The sequence below is a fragment of the Ambystoma mexicanum genome, chromosome 9 (genome assembly GCF_040938575.1).
Source record: "Ambystoma mexicanum isolate Mex_15411 chromosome 9, UKY_AmexF1_1, whole genome shotgun sequence".
NCBI classification, from domain to species: domain Eukaryota; kingdom Metazoa; phylum Chordata; class Amphibia; order Caudata; family Ambystomatidae; genus Ambystoma; species Ambystoma mexicanum.
Window position 1 is genome coordinate 494064881 of NC_090931.1, and position 21590 is coordinate 494086470.

The 21590-nt window shown below is 47.6% G+C and overlaps 1 protein-coding gene across 9 annotated transcripts in view; it reads right to left on the minus strand.

Moving 5' to 3' along the window:
* The window catches only part of KIAA0753 (KIAA0753 ortholog), a 1822630-nt gene that overhangs the window by 1436781 nt on the left and 364259 nt on the right, over positions 1–21590 (minus strand). For all 9 annotated transcript variants that reach the window (XM_069615058.1, XM_069615057.1, XM_069615051.1 and 6 more), the window contains one exon: positions 264–370. In XM_069615058.1, coding sequence (XP_069471159.1) covers positions 264–370 — 107 coding nt within the window. The remainder of the gene's footprint in view (positions 1–263; positions 371–21590) is intronic.

Below are 21590 nucleotides of genomic sequence, written 5' to 3' on the forward strand. Positions count from 1 at the left end.
GTTTAGACACCTAGGCAAGTAGTTAAGTATTTTGCTGATGCGTGAAAACTAGATATTTAACAAAAAAGGAAGAAACAAAAACAAGAAAAAGGGGTTTGGCAACGCAGTGTATAGTAAAGGTAGAGCATGATGACGTTACCCCTCAACCATTTACATTTCAGTGAATCATCTCAACATCTAGATGTACACAGTAATGGAAGCCTGCTCTGTACAAGACCATAATTAAACAAATGCCCCTACCATAGTACTTAGTTTTACCCCACCTGTTGCTGGAGAACATAGAGCATCCTGGCAGATCGAGCACTTTGTTCTTGTCTCCTAATTCGACTTCTGCGCTCTTCATCTGGATCCAAAATGTCTTCAGAATGGTCTGCAAAGCATCAATACTACAGATTACTGGCAAAAATATAGGAAACGAAAAAAGTTATCTGGTTATCCATATAGCACACTAAAATTGGGTGTGAAAAAGGAAATGGTGTCTCAAAAATGAACACAGTTTTAATCTACACTACTCCAAAATTAAGCTGGCAACTTAACCAACATACTCAATGAAATTTCTAACCGACAAGGATCCGGCTTTAACTGAGCACAGACATTTCACCCATCCTCTACTGTTTAAACTAGAAAGTGGTGAGGCACTGTACTCAATCATAATGAATCTACACTAACGTTCCCATTACCTGTACCAAGATGGGTATTTCTGGGTGCCCCAGACTATAAAATTTGCACAACATCTGCAAAATAACACAATGTAACAATGGGGGGGGGGGGGGTTAGCTTTTTTCTTTTTTTAAAAAACATGTACGAAAATCTACAAATCAATCCATTTGGAGGCTAATTACCAACAAGTAGTGAAGGATGGTCTGCGTATTCCGGGAAAGGAAAAAAACAGAATTGTGAGGCAAGGAGGCAGTGCAGTTGCAAATGCACAGCCTTGATGTTGGAATCCCCCTCCTTGTTCCCCATTACTATACACTTGTTTATAGGCGCGCTATAAATGCCATTTCATATACAGGGGCGTACATCTTGCTCTGAAAGTGTGGTCATGTTCCCCTGTGTACATTCTGTTCATACCCGATTCCAAGGAAGGTTCCTCTAAACCAGTTATTTTTTCAGCCTTCAACTTCGTGGGGAACACCTTCACCACAGTGAGTACCTGTGGGGTATTGTGATGAATCCTGCAGAGTCCTCACAGAAATCCAGCCTCAAGTCTCCTCCCATGTCGCCAGTGGAAGGCAGGCGCTTCCTGATCCGGACCCTCGGGTTGGATCACCTGGGAGGAGAAGGGCCCCAGCGAAACAGGAGGACATTGTGGGATGAGACGTGGTATTGGTCTTCAAGGAAGGGAGTATCTTCAATACCAGAATATGTCACGGTGTATTGCTCTCCTCTGAAAAGTGCACGGAACAAACATAAATCACCAATGCAATTATAGAGCAAATACTTCAACCCATAAACAGACAGACACAATAACTCATAGCCACGCACTCTTTAGAAGATAATCAGCTCTTTACGGCTATTTATTCAAAGATTACAGGTACATAGAAATAACTCCTAAAACTAACATGGACATAAATCGCAGAAGAAGTAAAGAAGTCAAAGAAAGAATCCATCACTGTGAGCGTATTATCATTCCTCATCTCGCCCATTTGCAGCTGGAAGACCCCGGGGACAGCCAGGACGAGAGTGCCACAGCTCACAGGAAGGCCAGAAGGAGCGTCCTTCTCTAGCTGAAGTCTCACCTGACCCCTCCAGGTTTCCGCCTATATAGGCACTCCAAAAAAAGGAGTTAATTCTCGGACCTTCTGGAATTGCACCTGCGCAGTTGAGGAAGAGCCGTCGGTTGCCAGCTGGGTCAATCGAGAGCTCCCCCAAGGAATGCAGGGCCTCCCTGCTCTAAAAACATGCTCCACGGAGAACAGTAGCAAGTCATAACAACGTTAGCTTTTCCCAGCAGAAATGGCCTTGACTGCATACCAAGTTTGAAAAAGCATGTTTGTCTCAGCACTGTGAATCTAAACACTTCAGCAAAATATGTGCAGCCTTTCACTGCGGAGTGAAGTAAATATCCAACATGGCTGCGAGCGCTCCCAGAATGCATTGCGCCCGCGCCATTTTGAACCAAGCATAAATTAAGCAGAACATTCCACCCTTTGGATATTTATCTTCCGTAGCCAGGTGGCACTGGAACTGGTCTTTGAAACCTACGAAATGTTAAAACTAAATTGGGAATACATTGAAGGCAACAACAACAAGCAATTATAATAGACAATATAATAAAAATGCAAGCAAAAATATAATGTAGTGTACCCCCAATATCAGGTATCCATGAAAATAACCAATCCCACCAGTTTCTGTTTTGATTTTGAGATACTTGAGAAAATGAGATCCCTCAAACCTCTAATATGACTTTCAATGGATCGGGAGTGGTCACTTCAATTGAAGCAACGCATACCTTCAAAGGCATTACACCCTAAATTATGTTTCAGCAATAAGTAATCAACAGCAGCTCTGTTCTGCAAAGGAGCTTTTCTAATAATTTGACTATCAAGGCGAAGTATGATTAAGACTCTTCACTACTAAACACGCTAATTTCATCAAAGATTTGTAACCTCCAGCAGCTAAACACCTAATGAAAGGGTTAATGCTAAAACCTCAGCTTCTGATAACAAATGTACATGTGAATCACAGTCAGGAGATAGCCCTACAGATTCAAAGGTTGACCTTTTACCTCGAGTTATCGCTGAGTGTAAAGGAAACATTAGTCCTAATCGAGTCAAAGCACATGGACCTCCAGAAATGTTAGCTGGAATATAAGTATATGTAACGTTACCACATGAAAAGAGCCATCCTGTTTCAAATGCTACCATCTCTAATTAGAGCTCACACACTTGGCAGCATTACTACAAATCAAAGGCCTTAACATACGCACAGCTAAGTTTGGGGTGCGCATTCCTTTTATCTCAAAATATATTATGCTCCTGCTCGCCCAACCCTGCTGCCCCACCAATTCATAAATCATTTTCCTGGCTACATGCAATGTAGCAATTTTGGAAAAGGCAAAACATCTCTGGTTAAAGCAATTCAGTGGGAAGGGCAAAACATTTCGTTTTTTTCACAGATTAATCTCAAAATGCTTTTAAGAATCAGGTTTCAACATGTTGGCAATCAAGTGCTGTTTCACACAGCTGTTTGTGGTGCATGATGTCACAGTCCACAACCCATTGTCCACAGTCCTTTAGACAAGAAAGGCAAAACATATCAACAAGTTCATTACAACCGTCGACTGAATCATTTGAATGTGCAGCATCAAATGTTTGACAATATGCCAAGTTCGCTCCGTGACAGTTCTGGAACAGTTATTACTTTGTTGGACACTTCTCGCAGGTTGCAAAACAAGTGTCCTCATGCTTCACGCACGTTAGTAGCATTGAGTGCGGTACAGGACAGGTTCAAAGTTCACACTGCACCTCGCAGTGACCCGCTTTCTCTGAGAATGTGTCTGCTTGACTGATCAGTGTCACCCGGCAATTGCACACGTCTACCCCCCAATCATGGCACGCTACTGTCTTAGTTATTTGCCTAGGCAAAATACAAACAGAAATGTTAAGATTTCATCAAAACTTCAATATCAGCGTTGTCCACCCCTTCCCTTAATACCACCCCCGCCTTCAGAAGTCTCATCAGGTAACTACACACTTTACCATATCATTGCTGGTGTCCAGTCAACTGGTCGACGACAAACTGGTCGACTGCAATTTGGTCGACACCATTTGGTCGAATGCCAAATGGTCGAATTTTTTTTTTTTGTATATATGTTTTGTGGGTTTTCGTGTGGGGAAAAAAAATAAAAAAGAAAAAAAAGGGGGTTGGGGGGAGACCCCCCCCAAAAAAAAAAAAAAAATGGGTAAAAAAAAAAAAAAAAAAAAAATTCGACCATTTGGCATTCGACCAAATGTTTTCGCCCATTTGACTGGTAACCATCATTGCTACCGCAGTTATTTGTCACTCTTCTGCATGTTACTCGGGGCGTATTTGCACTCAACCATACGGGTTGTAACTGCCTAGTCACAAAATCATTTGTGCAATGCGATCATAGTTGGTCAATGGTACCTCAGACTGATCTGTGATTTTACAATAGCCATATAATAAGTACTCAGGTCGCACTTCTCAATGGATCAATGCTTTTCTTTGTCACCAAAGCGATCACGAATGCCAGGCGCCAACTTGCTGCCAGTGTTTCATGATCTTGATTTAGGTTGCCCTGCTGGCGTCACTCCATTTTTCAAAGGTAAAGTCTTTCAGTCCAATACCGCCTGCAGTTGCACAAGCAGCTTTGTTCATCTTTTCTCCAGTTCTCCATACAGGCAGTGTCTTTAAAGCCTCTGGTTTTCCACTTAGTTTCCCAAAGGGTGTCTGCTGATTTCTTGGGCCACCCCTTTGAGAGCGATAGTCTGAGTCAGTTCCTTTAGTTGCTTCAATAAATCATTCATTCTTGCACTAAGCCGCGAGGCTTCTGGGTCATGGCTAATGTGTAGTGTTCATGTTATACTCCAAAGCCCAGCTCTGCATGTTGTCTCTTGCAAAACGGCTACCTTTGTCAGTTTTTTGCTTCCATCTGGAACGCCATAATGTCTGTCAGTTACTGCAGCCCTGGCAATGTAGCTTGCATTTTGCTGGCTGTGTATTTTCACTTCTTAAAGCGCCTAGAGGTTTCTTCTCCAGTGCACAGCGCTTTACTTCACTTCACATCACATGGGGCGCTGAGATGCAGCTTGTTATTGCATGCCAGTGTCAGAAAGTATGCGTACATCAGCATGTGTAAGATAGATTGCCCTCTTTGGTCATCTTCTCACTCACAGCAATTATTGCCTTCAGTTCAGTTTCGGCATTCTGGCTTCCACCACTTCCTTTGCTCATTAACAGTGTCTCTCACAGGGAATGGAATGCAGGAATGTCATTGTTTATCTTTCCTGTGCACATGGCAGCGCCATACACATGCAGCAAGCTTGTCTCTTTGCTCTTAGGCCTATAACTCTTAAGCTGGGGCGGCTTCAATGGAAGGCAATCGTTTCAGACAGTTCATCCAGATTAACTGTTTTCTGCACTGCCCCAGCAACTCAGAAAAGCTCCCATATCTGCCAGCTTCTGTAAACACCATTTCACTGAACAGGGGCGCAGCATTCTTTGCTTTTCTCACTTGTTCAACTCATAGCCATTTCACGCAGCCAGCCCATGACAGGAATTTCTGTGCAAGTTATCTTCAAGCCACAAGCTCTGCACAGCAAGACTCTTATTTAAAAAAAAAAACGTTTTCCTGTCATCAGATTCAACTCCATGTAATTCTGCAAATCTGCAAAGTGTCTTTTAGCCTGTTTAAAAGCAGGCTGATGATCAATGTCCCACTTAAAGGCATACATTTTTCTTTTTCCTCGTAACCTTGTAGTTTGGCTTCACAAACTCACTCCAATGCAATGTGCGATCTTTAAAAAGAACCCTCAACCCACTGAATCTTTGTGCAGTCTTATCACACAGATTTTCCATTCTGTTGTACCATTGCCAGAATGTAACCACTTCTTTCAGTGCATTTAAAACATGTCATGTGTAGTGCAGCTCCCTGCACGTTTTCTGCAAGAGCAACCCACACACTATATTGCTTGTGGGCTGTTAATGTGTCAACAATATTACCACTATATATCACAATCAACTTGTCCTTGTCTTGTGTAAAACATACATCCCTTAATAGCAACAGTACTTTTGCCATTGGCAACAATCCCATGGCATAGCGTGGGAACAGTCAAAATACTCTAGGGGCAATTTAGAAAATATACATTGTCTTTTCCACCCAAACCATTGCAAACTGGTTCTGCAATTTCAAATCAATACACAAAAATCGAAAATTCAAATGACATTCACTCACTTTTTTTTTAATCAAGTGAGTCTCTCACCCCTTGCAAACATGGCACAGCTAAAATGCAATGCAGGCAATTTTAGTGCGTTCCTTTAAACAGAATGCACCACCAGCACATGGAATTTACAGTTGCCAAAAACAAACCCTTTAGGCTTTCAACACTGATGTTACTCTTTGTCCTAAACACGGCTCATTCCCACGTTATCTTCAGGAATGTGAACACTTCAAAAGCATACATTATAAGAAAGGCGCTGTTAAGATGGATTTCTGAACTCTGTCCTGGAGGGGCAGAGGTTCAGAAGGCCAGCCTAGTTTCTTGGAACAGGGTAACCTCTGGACAAGCCAGACCAATCAGGGTAGCGATCGCGGCGGTCAAGACTAGGTCTCAAGAGGGGTGAGGGTGACTGAAAGCCCGCAATGAGCACACAAAGCAAGGACAATTACAATTACTCCAAGCAGGTGTTATATTAAAAATATAGACACATTTATTACAAGGCCTTTGTAACATCGACCGTAGCGAGAAATCTCAATAAAACTCTAGTAAACCAACACATACCAATCCAAAACAATATATATACAAATACAAACGAGTGTAACTAGTTAGACGCACAAAATGTGTAGACCACCTAGATGGGGAGGAAAACAGGCAGTGCGAATAATAATTAGACCCAGTCCGCCTTCAGAGGCACCTAACTAAAAGGAAGTCCAAGCCCTACGAAGAGTGGAGCCTTGTGCTCAAAAGTACCTGCACACGCTGGTGCCAACGGGCAAAAGGGGAGTCTCTTCGAGGGAATCAGGCAGTTCAGTTTGGTGAACAACTGAAGATGAACAGAGCTCCGCGACTCGAGCGCGGCCTCCACTGTGGGCAGAAGCAGAGCGCGAGTACGGAAAGGCGTGCTGTTAGACACAGCGGGGAAAAGCTATGGGCTCCTGCAGGAGGGCGACCAGTTCCTAGCGATGCTACTCACTGGTCCCCGATGCAGGCAGACCCAGGCTTCTCTGCGTCAGTTTCAGTGCTGGCAGGTTCAGATACGAGCAGGGGACGTCTCGGCATTGTGTAGATTCCGCAGAAGTTAGAGTTGAGGATGTCCCAAACGCAGTGAACCCACACAGTTTGTTACCACAGCAGCCCAATGTACACTTCTCACTTCAGACCTGGGAATGCCAAGTGTATGAATCGTGTGAGAGTGGCAAGGACTAGTAATACAACACAACCTGATGGCGGTTACAGAGCAAGACAACTGGGTAGGCTGGTCAGTCCACTGGATGGCCCAGAGACACTTCTGAAGGCTTACGTGCAGGAGATGGTGAAGATGCCGATAATAGGTGTTCCCACTATTCCAAGTGGTCGAAGAACCAGTACAGGCCTTCCCTTTCGATCAGAGGTAGAAAGGGTTTCACAAAGCGACAGCAATGCAGAGGAGCAGTCCTTCAGCGGGTCACCAGCGATTCCTCGGTTCAGCCTCATAGTTGCAGGATACTTGGCTCCTGTATTCCTTTGTTCGTGAGAACTCAGGAGATCGACATGGTAGTGGTGTTTCCAGCCCCCTCTTATCCACGGTTCCCTTTGCGCCAAAACGGAGGGGACCCAATGGGAGATCTGCTCACAAAACACTCACACCATGCGTGGACCTATCACGGACCACGGATGTCCCAGGCATTCACGACACACTCGACTCTCTGGCACCCAGGATGTGTATTGGGACCAGACATCCCAGCCCACATCCTGGAGCACACACAAGACCTGTAGAAGCCCGCGAAAGCATCTGTGTTTCGCGGGAAAGTACATGCCCAAATAAGGAAGACCCCGGGTCGGCTCGACCTGGGGGAGGTGAAGGGGGCAAGACGGTCAGCGGACTGGACAAAGCCTCGTGGTCTGGCCATTTTGGGAGCCAGGCCACCATTTTGGGCTAAGCGCGAGAAACGCGCTTAAACGCCAAAAGGAGCGCAAAAACACAAAGAAACGATCGCTGCCACCAGTCCCGTCCGTGATTTACTTGCACCGTTCATTAACAATCCAAAGAGTATCTAGGGCCTGTAGAATACTAGAGACCCAAGAGAGCAGTAACTTAGCTTACAGTGCCCTCTTGTGTCATGTTGCGCGAAAGCTGCAACATGATAAAAGAACTACGGAAAACAACGTTTCCCGGTACTGACTGTCTTAAGGGCATGTCAGTTTCCCCGTAAGAATGGAGCGAAAGCCCAGAGGAGTGCGGCAGAAGGCTGCACTTCTCTGGCAAAGTCTAGATCCTGGTGAAAACAACAGCAAAAAGTTTAGGGGTTGCCACATGGAAGGAAAATTACCCACAATTAAGAAATATTTCCTAACAGGCGCACCTTCGCCTCCTTATATTACAGCCCCCCACTCGCTAGCACACTGGGGCTGAGTCACAATGTTTAAACACTCGTCACAATTTGCCTGTCAAATACTTGCAATTTTTAAAAATTCTTTCCTAATTGAACATAAATCTTTCTTCACCATTCATCGGAGAACTGTGAACATAGCCATTTTCCCGCTTTGCTCATTGCTTTTCGGCTCCCTGGCTTCGTTCCCAAGCAGTAAGTCAGCCACGACTGATTTACTGAAGGGGAAAGATCTCAACCACACATGCTATCGGCTGCGGCAGGCCGAGACACAAAAGTGCTGTCTATTGGCTGTCTCAGAGCTGCAGTGAGACGACCAAGGAAAGGCGACAGCCTGCGCTTTATTCTGCACTGCATTCTCTCACACAATTGTCATTTCACAGCAAGGGAAAAGGAAAAAAAACACAGCTCAACACAGTTCAACACTCACTGCCCAATTACTTTCGCTTGCAAGATAACCGAAGCCTGTCTGCGTTCAAACAGAATATTTGGAACACTTCATCACAAATAACCCTGCTCACAGCGCCATAATGTATTGCTCTCCTCTGAAAAGTGCACGGAACAAACATAAATCACCAATGCAATTATAGAGCAAATACTTTAACCCATAAACAGACAGACACAATAACTCATAGCCACGCACTCTTTAGAAGATAATCAGCTCTTTACGGCTATTTATGCAAAGATTACAGTTATATAGAAATAACTCAAAACTAACATGGACATAAATCGCAGAAGAAGTAAAGAAGTCAAAGAAAGAATACATCAACGTGAGCGTGTTATCAGTCCTCATCTCGCCCATTTGCGGCTGGAAGACCCCGGGGACAGCCAGGACGAGAGTGCCACAGCTCACAGGAAGGCCAGACGGAGCGTCCTTCTCTGGCTGAAATCTCACCTGACCCCTCCAGGTTTCCACCTATATAGGCACTCCAAAAAAAGGAGTTAATTCTCGAACCTTCTGGAATTGCACCTGCGCAGTTGAGGAACAGCAGTCGGTTGCCAGCTAGGTCAATCGAGAGCTCCCCCAAGGCATGCAGGGCCTCCCTGGTCTAAAAACATGCTCCACGGAGAACAGTAGCAAGTCATAACAACGTTCGCTTTTCCCAGCAGAAATGGCCTTGACTGCATACCAAGTTTGAAAAAGCATGTTTGTCTCAGCACTGTGAATCTAACACTTCAGCAAAATGTGTGCAGCCTTTCACTGCGGAGTGAAGTAAATATCCAACATGGCTGCGAGCGCTCCCAGAATGCATTTGGCCCGCGCCATTTTGAACCAAGCATAAATTAAGCAGAACACACGACTTGGTGCAAGCAAGAACCTTTATTTTCTCAATCTAACTGTCAGACAGAGCAAAGACCATGGTAGTCAGTCAGGTGTTAGAAATGAGAAACATCCTTTAAGGGTTAATGATATTTATAGAAGAGGCGTCTGCAATTGCCATCCATTTAAACCCTGAGAAATCCCATGCTTTAATAAAAAACAAACTTTTTGTAACCATTATGGGATTCTAAAACGAGACGTGACGTTGGGTGAGTTGCTGGAAACGCATCAGATCAGAGGGACAGGGCCTCGTAATCCTCGTTCGTTATTGCTTTATCATGTATGTTCTGACTTATTTTCTGTGCAGGAGTTCATGTGGGACTCCTGGCGGAGCAGCTCTTCCATTTTTAGGTTTGGTGAAAAGAACTTGGGATACCCTTATGGCACCCAAGGGTGGGAGGACGACCCTGTACTCCTAGTGTATGTTTTTGGGCACCTTTGTGTGGCCCACAGAGCAGGGTACGGGCTGATGGCAGCTCCGTGCTGAATTGACAGGTGCCCCGAGCGTCCTCCATTTTGGGAGGCCCAGGCCCGGTCATTGGAATCAATGGATTGCAGATAGGAAACAAGATGGCCCCTGTGGCCTCTTGCTTTCTATTGCCTGTTACCTTTTCCCGAAGTCCCGGGAAGCCCCGACTCTGTCCCTCTGACTGGCTGTTGGGTGGAAGTTCCATATAGGGTAGTGTGGAGAAGTGCCGACGAGACAGGCTGGAGCCTTCCCAACGACTATGTTGTGGGTACGCCCGTAGGGTGGAACCTGGGTAAATGGAGTGTGTGACGAATACGCATTCTGTGTTATGGGTGTCTAGTATCTAGTGGTTGACACAATGAGTGAGACAGCCCTGCCGGAAAATGGTATGAATGCAGCGTTTAGTGCTGAATGGTAGAGTGCTTGTCCGAATCCAAATTCTATGTTGCGAGTGTCTGGATGGAGAAGAATGTTCTGAATGCATGCGCCTGATTGGCTGACTGAATGCCCTTCTGAATGATTGGATGCTGTGACCCAGCAGAATGAATGGGAGATCAACTAGCATATGTGGAGGGGGGCGTGGCTTGATGGCTACGTGAGAGGACGTTCCTTGGAGGAGCTCCCGATGATCCGATCCTGGGGAAAAAAGTGGTGGTTTATGGCGGACTTTCGAGCCCACGGTGCATCTAAAGGCGTATGAAAGTGGGGGGGCATACGGTGCGTGCCCTCCCCAACGGCAAGACTGCATATTCACGGAACTAGACCCTGAAGAAGTTGGCGGTCGCGCAAAGGAAGGGGAGCACCCAAGATGGCCGCCTGTGGACAAAGGGCCATAAAAGGTCTGACGAGCTGAGGAAGACAAGGTTGGTCGGAACGTGGGCGAGCCCAACCAGATAGACGGGTCGCATGCGCCTCTGGCTCAAAGCAAGAACATAAGGGCGAGCCCCTACTGCAGAGGCCATGGGTTGTGACGGACTAGCAGAGTGAACCCGCGAGGATACAGCTGGGCACGTGGGCCCAATCGACGCAACAGGATGTCTTCCAAGGTGGTGCGACCCCGGACCAAGCAGCCTACGATGGAGACCTATGCTAGGTCGCCCTCGGGCGCGGAAGGTGGCAAGAGCAAAGAAACCCCTGCGGCGGCGACGGACCCACCGGGTACCATCCAGGAGGTGCTGGCAGCAATTGCTGACCTGAAGGTGGCCTGGGAGACGTAGCTGGGCCTGGCCATGAAAGAGTTGCAAGAGGGCCTAAACCTCAAGATAGGAGCGGTCCGAGAAGAAGTGAACCTGTTGCGCCAGGATGTGCGAACAATCGCGGAGCGCACTGGGGAACTGGAGCAGGAGTTGGCCCCGACCGTGGAGGCGTGTAATACACACGGCAAGGAACTTCATGCCCTCGTGCAGCGAGTGGGCAATTTGGAGGACAGAGCAGAGCAGGCAGAGGGGCGCGCCAGGCTCAACAACATTCGCATAGTGGGGGTACCGGAGGGAATGGAAGGATCGAACCCCACGGATTTCGTTGAAACCATGCTCTTGCAGGAGATTACAGGCGGAGAGCTGACCCAGGGGTTCGCGGTCGAAAGGGCGCACAGGGCCCTGACCAGGAGACCGGCCCCAGGAGCCCCCCCCCCGCAGCCGTTGATTGCAAATATCTTGAGCTATCGTGACCGCGAGAAGATTCTCGAATTTTTCCGGAAAGGGGGCACGATAGAAAGGGGGTCAGCGAATATAACAGCGTATCCGGATTACACGCTGCTTGTACAAAGGAGTCGAATGAACTTTGGAACGGTGAAGAGGAGGCTCAGAGAGGCAGGCCACCGCTACATGTTGCTTTACCCCGCTAGGTTAAAGGTGATCCATAAGAACAGATGCCTCTTCTTTGGGACGCCGAGCGACGCGATGGAATGGCTGGATATGCAAGGTCGACCACAGGAATCGGATGCCCAGACAGAAGCGGATGGAGATAAGTAGCACGTTGCAGAGGCACCCGTGAGGCCATAGCTATGACATTGGGACTAGAATATAGTTTGATATTATGCTTGTGTGGGGGAAATCACGGCATCTGCCGGCGGGTCCCGTTGAATTCACTTCTCCTAAATAGATGACTGGGAGCTCCTGGGGAGCAACCTCTGCACCCGATATTAGTATACTTAGTTAGGTCACTGTTAGATTGGTGACACCCCGCGGGGTCCTTGTTCTTGGTCATGAGACGGGTCCAGACGTGGGTAGGCCCGAGATCCAGGGATGGAGCTGGGCTATTGTTGGGGGTTGGTGGGGAGTTGTGTGCAGTGTTGTGAGGTTGGAGAAGGGGGGAGGGGGGCACGGTTCGTTAATAGTAGGGAAGGAGCCAGGAAACTACCCTACATGGGGAACATTACGGGGAGGGATGGGACGGAGATAAACCGACTAGATGGCATCGTGTAATCTCAGAATTGTGACCTGGAATGTACGGGGCCTCAACAGCTACCTTAAACGCAACAAAGTGATGATGTATTTAAAGAGGATGCGCGTAGACATAGCCCTGCTGCAAGAGACCCACCTCACTAGGGAAAGGCTGGAGGTGGTCGGGAGGAAATGGAAGGGCACCATTGTGGGGGCCGCGTACTCCGCGTATGCCAGAGGGGTCGTCACTTGGGTGGCGCCCCACGTTCCGTTTCGAGTGCTTGATTCTACGGTGGACCCGGAGGGTAGAATGGTGGTGGTAACGGGTCTCTTGGAAAACAGAGAAATACACATCATAAATTTGTACGCCCCCAATAACGATACAGTGGCTTACTTTAGGACCCTCTACGGTAAACTTGGCCCCCTGGCGGGGGGTACGGTAGTGTTGGGGGGGGGACTTTAACTGTACCGTAGACCACAGTATGGATAGGTCCAAGGATAAGGCAGGAAAAATGGCACCGGCGGCTAAAGCGCTGAGAACCCTACTGAAAGACCTAGGCCTGGAGGATGCGTGGAGGAGGCTGCATCCCACGGATAGACAGTACTCACACTACACAGCGCCACATGATTTGTACACAAGGTTATACTACATGTTTGTAACAGCCGGGATAGTGGGAGAAATAGAAGGAGCAGAATACAAGGCCCGAGTGCTGTCGGACCACTTGCCCTTAGTGGTAGACTGGAGACACCAGCCCCCACGCCCGCAGATCCCTACATGGAGACTTAGGACCGAGACTCTGCAGGATGAGGGGTTTCGGGAGGGCCTGAGGAAAGCCATTGAAGAATATTTTGATAAAAACACAGGAAGCGTAAGCTCTGTGGGCACACTGTGGGAAGCGTTTAAGGTGGTGGTGCGTGGGGTAGCTATTTCCCAAGTTAAAGGGCTACAGGGGGGGGTTGAAAGGGAGCTACGGGAGGCGGAAAGAGAGCTAGAGGAGCACCGCTCATGATAACAGAACCAAAGTAGAGAAGCTACAGTTGTCCTGTAGTGCACTCTGGGATAGACTGTGCAGACTCAGCTACAGGAAATATACGGAGCGGATACACGCAGGGGGGCGATAAGCCGGGCAGATTGCTGGCTTGGCTGTACAAGAGCGAGACCCCCCCCGCTCGGCGATTAGTGAGATTCAGGGCGAAGGAGGTAGCATATGCAACACCCAGAAAGAGGTAAATGAGGAATTCCTTAAGTTTTACAGACACTTGTATGAGGACACGGGGGAGGATATGGGTCAAGACATACTAGACACATTGGGGGACATTGAGCCGCCCACCTTAGATGATCTAGAACGCTCCGAGTTGGATGCACCCGTCACCTCGGATGAGCTTGAGGTAGTGATTCGGAACTTGCCCACTTGCAAGGCGCCGGGTTCGGATGGGCTGCCCAGCGAGTTCTATAAAACATACCAGCAAGAGTTGCTCCAGCCACTGCTCGCCTCTTTCAACGAGGCCTATGAGAAGGGAGAACTCCCGTTCCCTCCGTGAGGCCGTAATCATCCCACTCTTGAAACCAGGCAAGCCGGCCGTGGAGTGCGGGTCTTACAGACCGTTGTCCATGCTCAACCAGGACAGCAAAATACTCACTGCGGTGCTGGCTAATAGACTGAAAAGGGTGATTAAAAAACTGATACACCCAGATCAGACGGGATATGTTCCGGGCAGGAACATCACCGACAATCACCGGAGGCTACACCATGTCATGGACCAGACTGAGGAGGACATGGGCGAGCTGGCCATAGTGTCGTTAGACGCGGTCAAGGCCTTCGACTCGGTACGATGGCCCTGGCTGAAAGCAGTCCTGAAGGGGTATGGAGTGGGACCCGGATACCTCAGATGGGTACAGTTGTTTTACAGCACCCCGATGGCGAGGGTCAAGACAGGGTCCACGGTCTCAGATTCTTGGCAACTGGGCAGGGGGACCAGACAGGGACGTCCCTGGTCACCGATGCTATATATACTGGCATTGGAGCCGCTGGCAATATGCCTGCGTCAACAATATGGGGAGGTGGGCATAAACACGGCCAGTGGAGAGCATTTGATATCATTATATGCTCCTTTATTTACGCTATCCAGAAGAAAACCTACAGTACATCCTAGAGGTGATAGAACGGTACGCCATCCTCTCCGGTATATCGGTGAACCCTGGAAAGTCCAGCCTGTTCCCTTTGGGTAGATATAGGAATGTCCCGGTGCAGAGGCTACCTGTTCTGCCAATACCATGGCAGCCCGTAACATTTAGGTATCTGGGAATAAACATTTACCACAAGATCGAGACAGAACACAAGCACAACACGCAAAAGGCGATAGAGGGGATTAGGAACAGTATGGTATTTTGGTCCAGACTGCCCCTGACCATGATGGGGAGGGCGGCCTTGCTCAAGATGGTGGTCCTGCCTAGACTCTTGCACTTTTTTACAAACGTCCGGTTTCTGATACCCAGAAGCCTATTCGCGAAACTTCACAGCGTGTGTAGGGGTTTTGTGTGGGGCAGCTCTAGGAATAGGATGGCTCTGTGGAAGCTCCAGAACCCGTGCGACAGGGGGGGGGGGAATAGGCCTGCCTAACTTCGAACTCTATTACCTGGCGGGGCAGCTGCAGTACGTGGCCAGGTGGCTCTCGACTGAAGATTCGGCGGAAGCCAGGCTCCTGCGCGAAGATACAGCCCCATACTTTCTGATGGAAGTGGTGTGGTTGGGCAGAGATAAACTGGTGGGCAAGGGGCAGTTACTGAGGTTGGGCTGGGAGATCTGGCACAGGACATGGAAGATTGGGGGGACTCAGAACCATAGTCCCAGCAGGCCCCTTTGGCGGCTCTGTGTGGGAGCGACTCCCAACTACTTGAATCGGTCCACAGATACTGGGAACAGGTAGGCCTAGCCACCCTCGGGGACATATGGCAGGAAGGGGAGGCGGTGGACTTTCAGCGGCTGCAGTAAGACCGGAGTACATGGTGGCCAATATATAACCTACACTAGGCTGGTGAAAAAGACTAGAGAAAGATGGCCGGAGACAGTGCTCGCGGAGGATCCAGATGCCTCCCTGGAAACCATGTACAATGTATCGGAGGGCGGGCACGAAATATCGAGGATATATGAGCTCCTGCGGGCAAGGGCAGGGAAGGAGTTGCTCCAATTGAGACAAGATTGGGAGGAGGAGGTGGGAGGACCCATGACGGATGGGCAGTGGGAACGGGCCCAGAGGTACCATAAAAAGGTGTCCTGTAACGCGAGATTCCAACAGCTTCAGTTGTATGTTACCCACAGGGCTTATTTAACCCCCGAGAAGATTGCAAAGTTTGGGGGATCAGCTATACAGCAATGCCCCAGGTGTGGGGAGGTGAACGCGGGACTGCTACACATGTTTTGGGCTTGCCCGGAGGTGCATAGATTTTGGAATGAGGTCAAGACGAAACTGGCTGGCGGGGGGGTAGTGCTGGATGTGGAATCGGCCTGGTCATGCTTGCTTGGACTATTCCCTAGACCCCGGCATTTGAAACACATAAGCAAGATGAAGGACCTGGCCTATGTCTTGGCCAAACGTAGGATCGCCATGGGCTGGAAGGCGGCCCATAGACCCAGGGTGAAGTTGTGGTGGACAGACCTCTTGAGATGGGCGGAAGCTGAATCCGTAGTCTGGTTTGAAGCGGTCACTGGGGGGGGGGGGAGCGAAGAAGAAGTAGGGCCCTTGTTGGCCTGGCGGCAATTGGTGGCCTCGTTGGCAAACCCTCACCAGGGTGACAAACGAAACAGAGGACCCGGTTGATGGTAGTCTAGGTAGTGTGCCACCCAGTGATGTTCCCGTAAATGATATGTGAGAACTGGCTCTAGTTTAAAGGGGGAGGGGGAGTTGGGGAGTTTGAAAATGTGTTGAAATATGATGCTTTCTATGTTTTGAAACGGTTGTAGTGTGTTTGTTTGACCTTAAAAAATAAAATAAAAATATATTAAAAAAAAAAAAAAAACTAGTATATGTGGAGGCCTCTCACTGCTAGAAATCGTTCAGAAGCTGAAGTGGATACTTGATGCTTACTCTCGAAGCCGAGCCGAAAGAAGGTGAATTGCTATTCCCTTCTGCGTAATCTGAAAGCTGCTGTGGTCTTCAAGAACTGATCCAAGAGAGGACCTGGTAAGGAGACCTCTTCCTGAGCTACGAGGGACCATCGTGCACCAGCTGATCTTTGGAAAGCTCACTGGTAGACCGACCTACAAAAGGCTGCCGACCGGAGAAGGGGACCACCGAGGAGAACAAATAAAAGCACCTGACAGCCGTCCACAGTCGACGACCGCCGTCGCCGACCAGAGCCGCTGTGTTGCTTTTCCTAAGAACATTTGATCCAAGGACTCCCTTGTTCACCTTTGTCAACCGCTTTCGTCCTGCCAGACAAAGTCAAGGTAGTCGACGAACAAGGAGAATCCGCCGGTGGGTTTCCCGCCACCAAAAGACCTCAGACGCTGACGAAGCTACTGAAACCAGCCGTGGACACGTCCCGTTCGCCGATGCCCGACGCAGATGACTCGGCACCCTTGCTGGGCCAAAGTTCTTCACTAACTCTTAGCGGCAACGCACCATTGTCGTTGAGGTGCATCGCACGCCTCCCCTGTTGCAGGATGTTTTCTGTCACTCGTCTACGAGCACCGCAAGGACTGAAGCTGCTGCCTCAACGACAACGTTCACCCTCCCTTCATCTTAGAAGTTAGACGACCCGTGGCTCCTGCTTGAAAGGGAGCGCACTCAAGAAGGGCCCGTCGATTCCCTGATGAAGAACTCTACAACACAAGGTACATTTGGGTTGCAGAACTATAAACGATAAGACTAATAGACAATATATGGACTGGGCTTGTACGAATATCTTTATTTACAGGTTGCCCAGGTGGGGGGGGGGGGAAATCCTCATACGGAACTGTGCCTAGTGGTAGGAGCTCAGTATTCTGCCAATTGTCTAACCAACTTATCTCCCTCCTAAATCTATGGTTGATATCGTTTTACTGTGTGAATTCATATGCTATTTAAACAGAGTACAGTTGATGCATTTTAATAGAATCAGAGTAATAGTGGTACCACCTAGACTTGTATATATTTACCAAAGAACCAGCCCACATCACCTCCTGAGAAGCTAGGCCTCGATTGCTCGTCCATGGCTACCAACAATAGAGAATCTTGGCTGGGGTCCTCTGTGCCTCTCCTCTGCCATAGAGAGAGCAGGAGTACAGACGCCCCCTCCCCCTCCGGCTGCTTTACATTGGGGACTTCAAGTCCCATAATTCCCAGAGTACTGGGATGAGGAAGAGGACTTTAGAGGTACAAGACTGCGGGTTGCAGTCAACCAGGAGAAATGACCCACAACTGAGGAGGACTGGGAGGTATAAAAAGCCCCCTCAGGTGCAGGTCATTCGAGAAGGAGGACATGTTAGAAGCAGGTGGAACAGTTTTGAATTCTCCACGTGGCAGCAAAAGACTGAAGCGAGCAGAGACGCCGGGACCTCAGAAAGGTGATGCCGACCCAGAGTGGGTCTCTGTTAGGCAAGATTATATGAATTAACTTTGTGGGAGATTACACCACTCGTGTCCTCTTAGTTCAACGTAAACCACCTATTGGTATAGGTTTTACACACGTTGGTAGAGTGACTGAGCAGCCAGACATCTCAAGTGGGTAAATGTGAGCTGTAGCATCGAAATCCACGCATACAAGTATCCAAATGACAAGTGAACTCAGTTTTCTAGTAAAATAATTATTTATTTAACAGTCAGTTTTAATAGGCCTTCTTTAAAAAAGGGTAATATGCAACAATCAAAATACACTTCTTAACACTTTCTCAGATTTAGAATAAGCAAGTAGATACTAGTTAGAGTTGTTTTTGTATTTATTTTATTTGACAATACACTTCCTACACCCTGGGGTGACTTCAATTACTAGGACAGTACTGACATTTATATATAACTTGGCAAATTCTGAGTTTGTGGAAAAGGAAAAGGCTAGGGAAGGAAAAAGGTTAACAGATTCTCAGAGTATGTGAGCACTTTTCAATCTCCCAATGAAGTCTAGATTAGATCTTTGCCAGCAATACAAGTTAAACTTGCGCACCACCTATGAGGGACAGTTAGAATCAAAGTCAATGGGTCAGAAGAGTCTGCAGGAAGCCAGGACAGCCAACATCAATTTGAAGTGCCTCGGCTCCATAAACATTGTTCATATAGCACAAAAGTCTTGCAATGTTAGAGAGTTTGTAAGCCATCACAGTTGGGCCAGAAGCTGTTGGACTTGTGAAAGTCAGAGCTGAGATCAACTCTGCAAAAAGCAGCTACTGCAAGTCTCGAGTGAGATAATGCAAGCTATTGAACAAAAAGGTAAGCACCCCTTAGTCAGAACAGTACTTTAGGTTTGAAGAAGAGGATCCAGCTGGCTTCTGTTCTAGTTGCAGTCTTGCAGATCCCGGGGTTCCTGGGCTTCAGTCGTGGGGACAAGAGGGAGGACGTCTGGAGGACTTCTGCACTGCAGTTCGCAGGTTGTCGGTGGCTAGAGGCTCTTTTCAGTTCAGCTGCACTTCACGGTTTCAGCTACCAGCAAATAGCACCACCACGGATGTTGGACACTTGATGGGCTTCACTTGCGTCTGGAGTCCAGCACTCTGGTGAGGTGACTTCAGGAGGGTCCTCAGGATCTCCTGCAGCTCTGGTCCGGCTTAAAGACAATGCACTTGACTACGGATTTCTCGACCCCTGGAACTCTGTTCCAGGAGCAGCAAGGAAGAACAGCCAGTTGGGGAAGGTCCTCCAACATAGTAAGTCTTGGGGTTAGATGGTCCCACCAACCAAAGGGAAGAAGTTGTCCGTTCCGGGGCTTCTCTAGCCGATTCGGAGTTGGAGCTTCAGCACTGCAGCAGGGCTTCACTGGGCAGTTCAACAGTACAGGAGGGTGCAGCTAGCTTCTCTTCCAGATTCCTTAGTCAGATGTTTTATCCAGTGGTCGACACTGCCTTCAGTCCAAGAGAACTCACCTTTTATGCAGGTTTCTCCCATTCATGCACAGCCTAGCTGTCACTCGCACAGAAGGGCGGATGTCCTGCAAGGACAGTCAGACAGCCAATCAGCACTGGGTGCATTCAGGTAACCAAGGAGACTAAGGATAGGGAGCTTCGGGCACCTCCCATGCTTCCTGCCCTGCCAAACACACTGGAGCCAGAGGTGGGGTTCAGTACGGAAGACCGCCAAAGGCAAAATGAACAAAATGGCTATACCTGGTTTGGCACGCAGAGTAAAACCCAAGAAAGACCTCACAAGCAAGTAATGTCGAAAAAAGAAGACCGGGCCATTTTGACAAAATGGGCAGCTCTGGGTGCAATACTGCAGCTGAGGATTCAGCCTGCGGTAGAAACCCCGAATGGTAAGAAAATTAAACAACTGCCACCAGCCATTTAAAATAGTGAGGGTAACAATGTTACATGAGTAAGTAGGAAAAGGGGCTACTAAGTAAACCCCCCCCCCAGCACTTCCACATAAGATGGGGTGTACTGGACCTACACAGGAAAAACAGGTAAGTAAAGTCAATTTCACTTTACTACTCTTGGGAACAGGAGTTCACCCAAGAGAAGGTATTCTCTGTGACACTGCACTTAAAATACAAAAGTAGATGCCTATTGAGTCCAAATCAGGTCAAAAATGCATAAGTGAGAAAAAGGTCTCTCACTCCAGGATAAACATTTAAAATAAAAAGTCCTAAAGTCCAGCAAAAGACCTTTGAGTCTGTAAGGTCGAAGGGAATTAGCACAGTTAATTCTCCCCAACAGTCTCATAGGCTCATGTTTGCAGTTGCAGAGGTCACGGAGCAGACGCCATCCCATTTCACTGTTTCTCCCACTGTCAGACGAGCAAAGGGAGCGGAGGAGTTTGGTGTTGCTGTGGAAGTCGTGAGGGCTCTGAAACCGACAGACGGGGCCACAGGTAGCCGTGCAGAAGAGATTGCCCAGCTGTGCAGAGAAACCAAAGCAGAAGACCTGGAAGCAGCGAGGTGAACAAATGTGCACACCAGACCCGGTGAGTTCACTGTTGCATGTTTAATGCAGAAGAAGTTACTTTTTGAATGTCAAACTAATACAAAGCAGATTAATACTTCTAATGTGAATCAATCAGTTTAAAAAAGGGGAAAAGTGCACATTAAGAACTGGATAATCACACCAGAGAACAATGTTCCCTCTAAGCTGTGCACATGTGTGCTTGCCCAGCTTCCTTCTGGGTGCCGCTCAGAAGATTTTTAGCAGTGCACACAGACAATTCTCACCTATTCAAAAAGATTTAATAAGGCACAAGCCACAGTGATTACCTGAAATGTTATTTCTCTTAAAATAAGCAACTAGTCTTGATATTCTTTTCTTTTGCATTACACTACTATGCAAGGGTGACCGTAAACACCTAAAATCCCCAACAGCAAAATACACAAACAAGAGGTTAAAAACGAATATGAAAAACTAAAACTAGCTCCATGAACAGAAGAATCTAACCAAGATATGCCCGCACACATTAACCAAATAATGTTCCCTCGCCACCCATGACTCCTAAAGCTGACTCTACCACACTTTTACATTATGACTCTTACTTCTGCCCCAGAACACATTAAGATACTACCAGACAACCTTGACTCTTCCTCTCTTGGCTCTGCGAAAGGTTAGCATACATGTACCTACATCTACTTGTTTAATGTTTGTTGCAATATAAATAACGTTCACGCAACAGAATTTTGGTTACTCATAGTACTTTACCAAAAGCATCACCCACACTAATGAATTTAACTACTAGCTCAGATATCGGATAATGACTCCAAGTAAGCAGGCTACTTGGATGTGTAAGGTTATCCCATACTTACTCTTCTTTCTACATATGTAACGCGGTGGTCAGTCAATGTAGAATGCAATAATGTAGAAAGTCAAAATGTCCATTTTTTTTTTAGAAAACAATGTCGAATTTTTTCGACCTTTTTTAGAATTTTTTCGAAAAAATAAATAAATATATATATTATTAAAATGTGTTGAGTATGAGGGCGGTGGGGGGGACCCCCCCTAGTAAATGATACTCTTATTGTTTATTTATTTA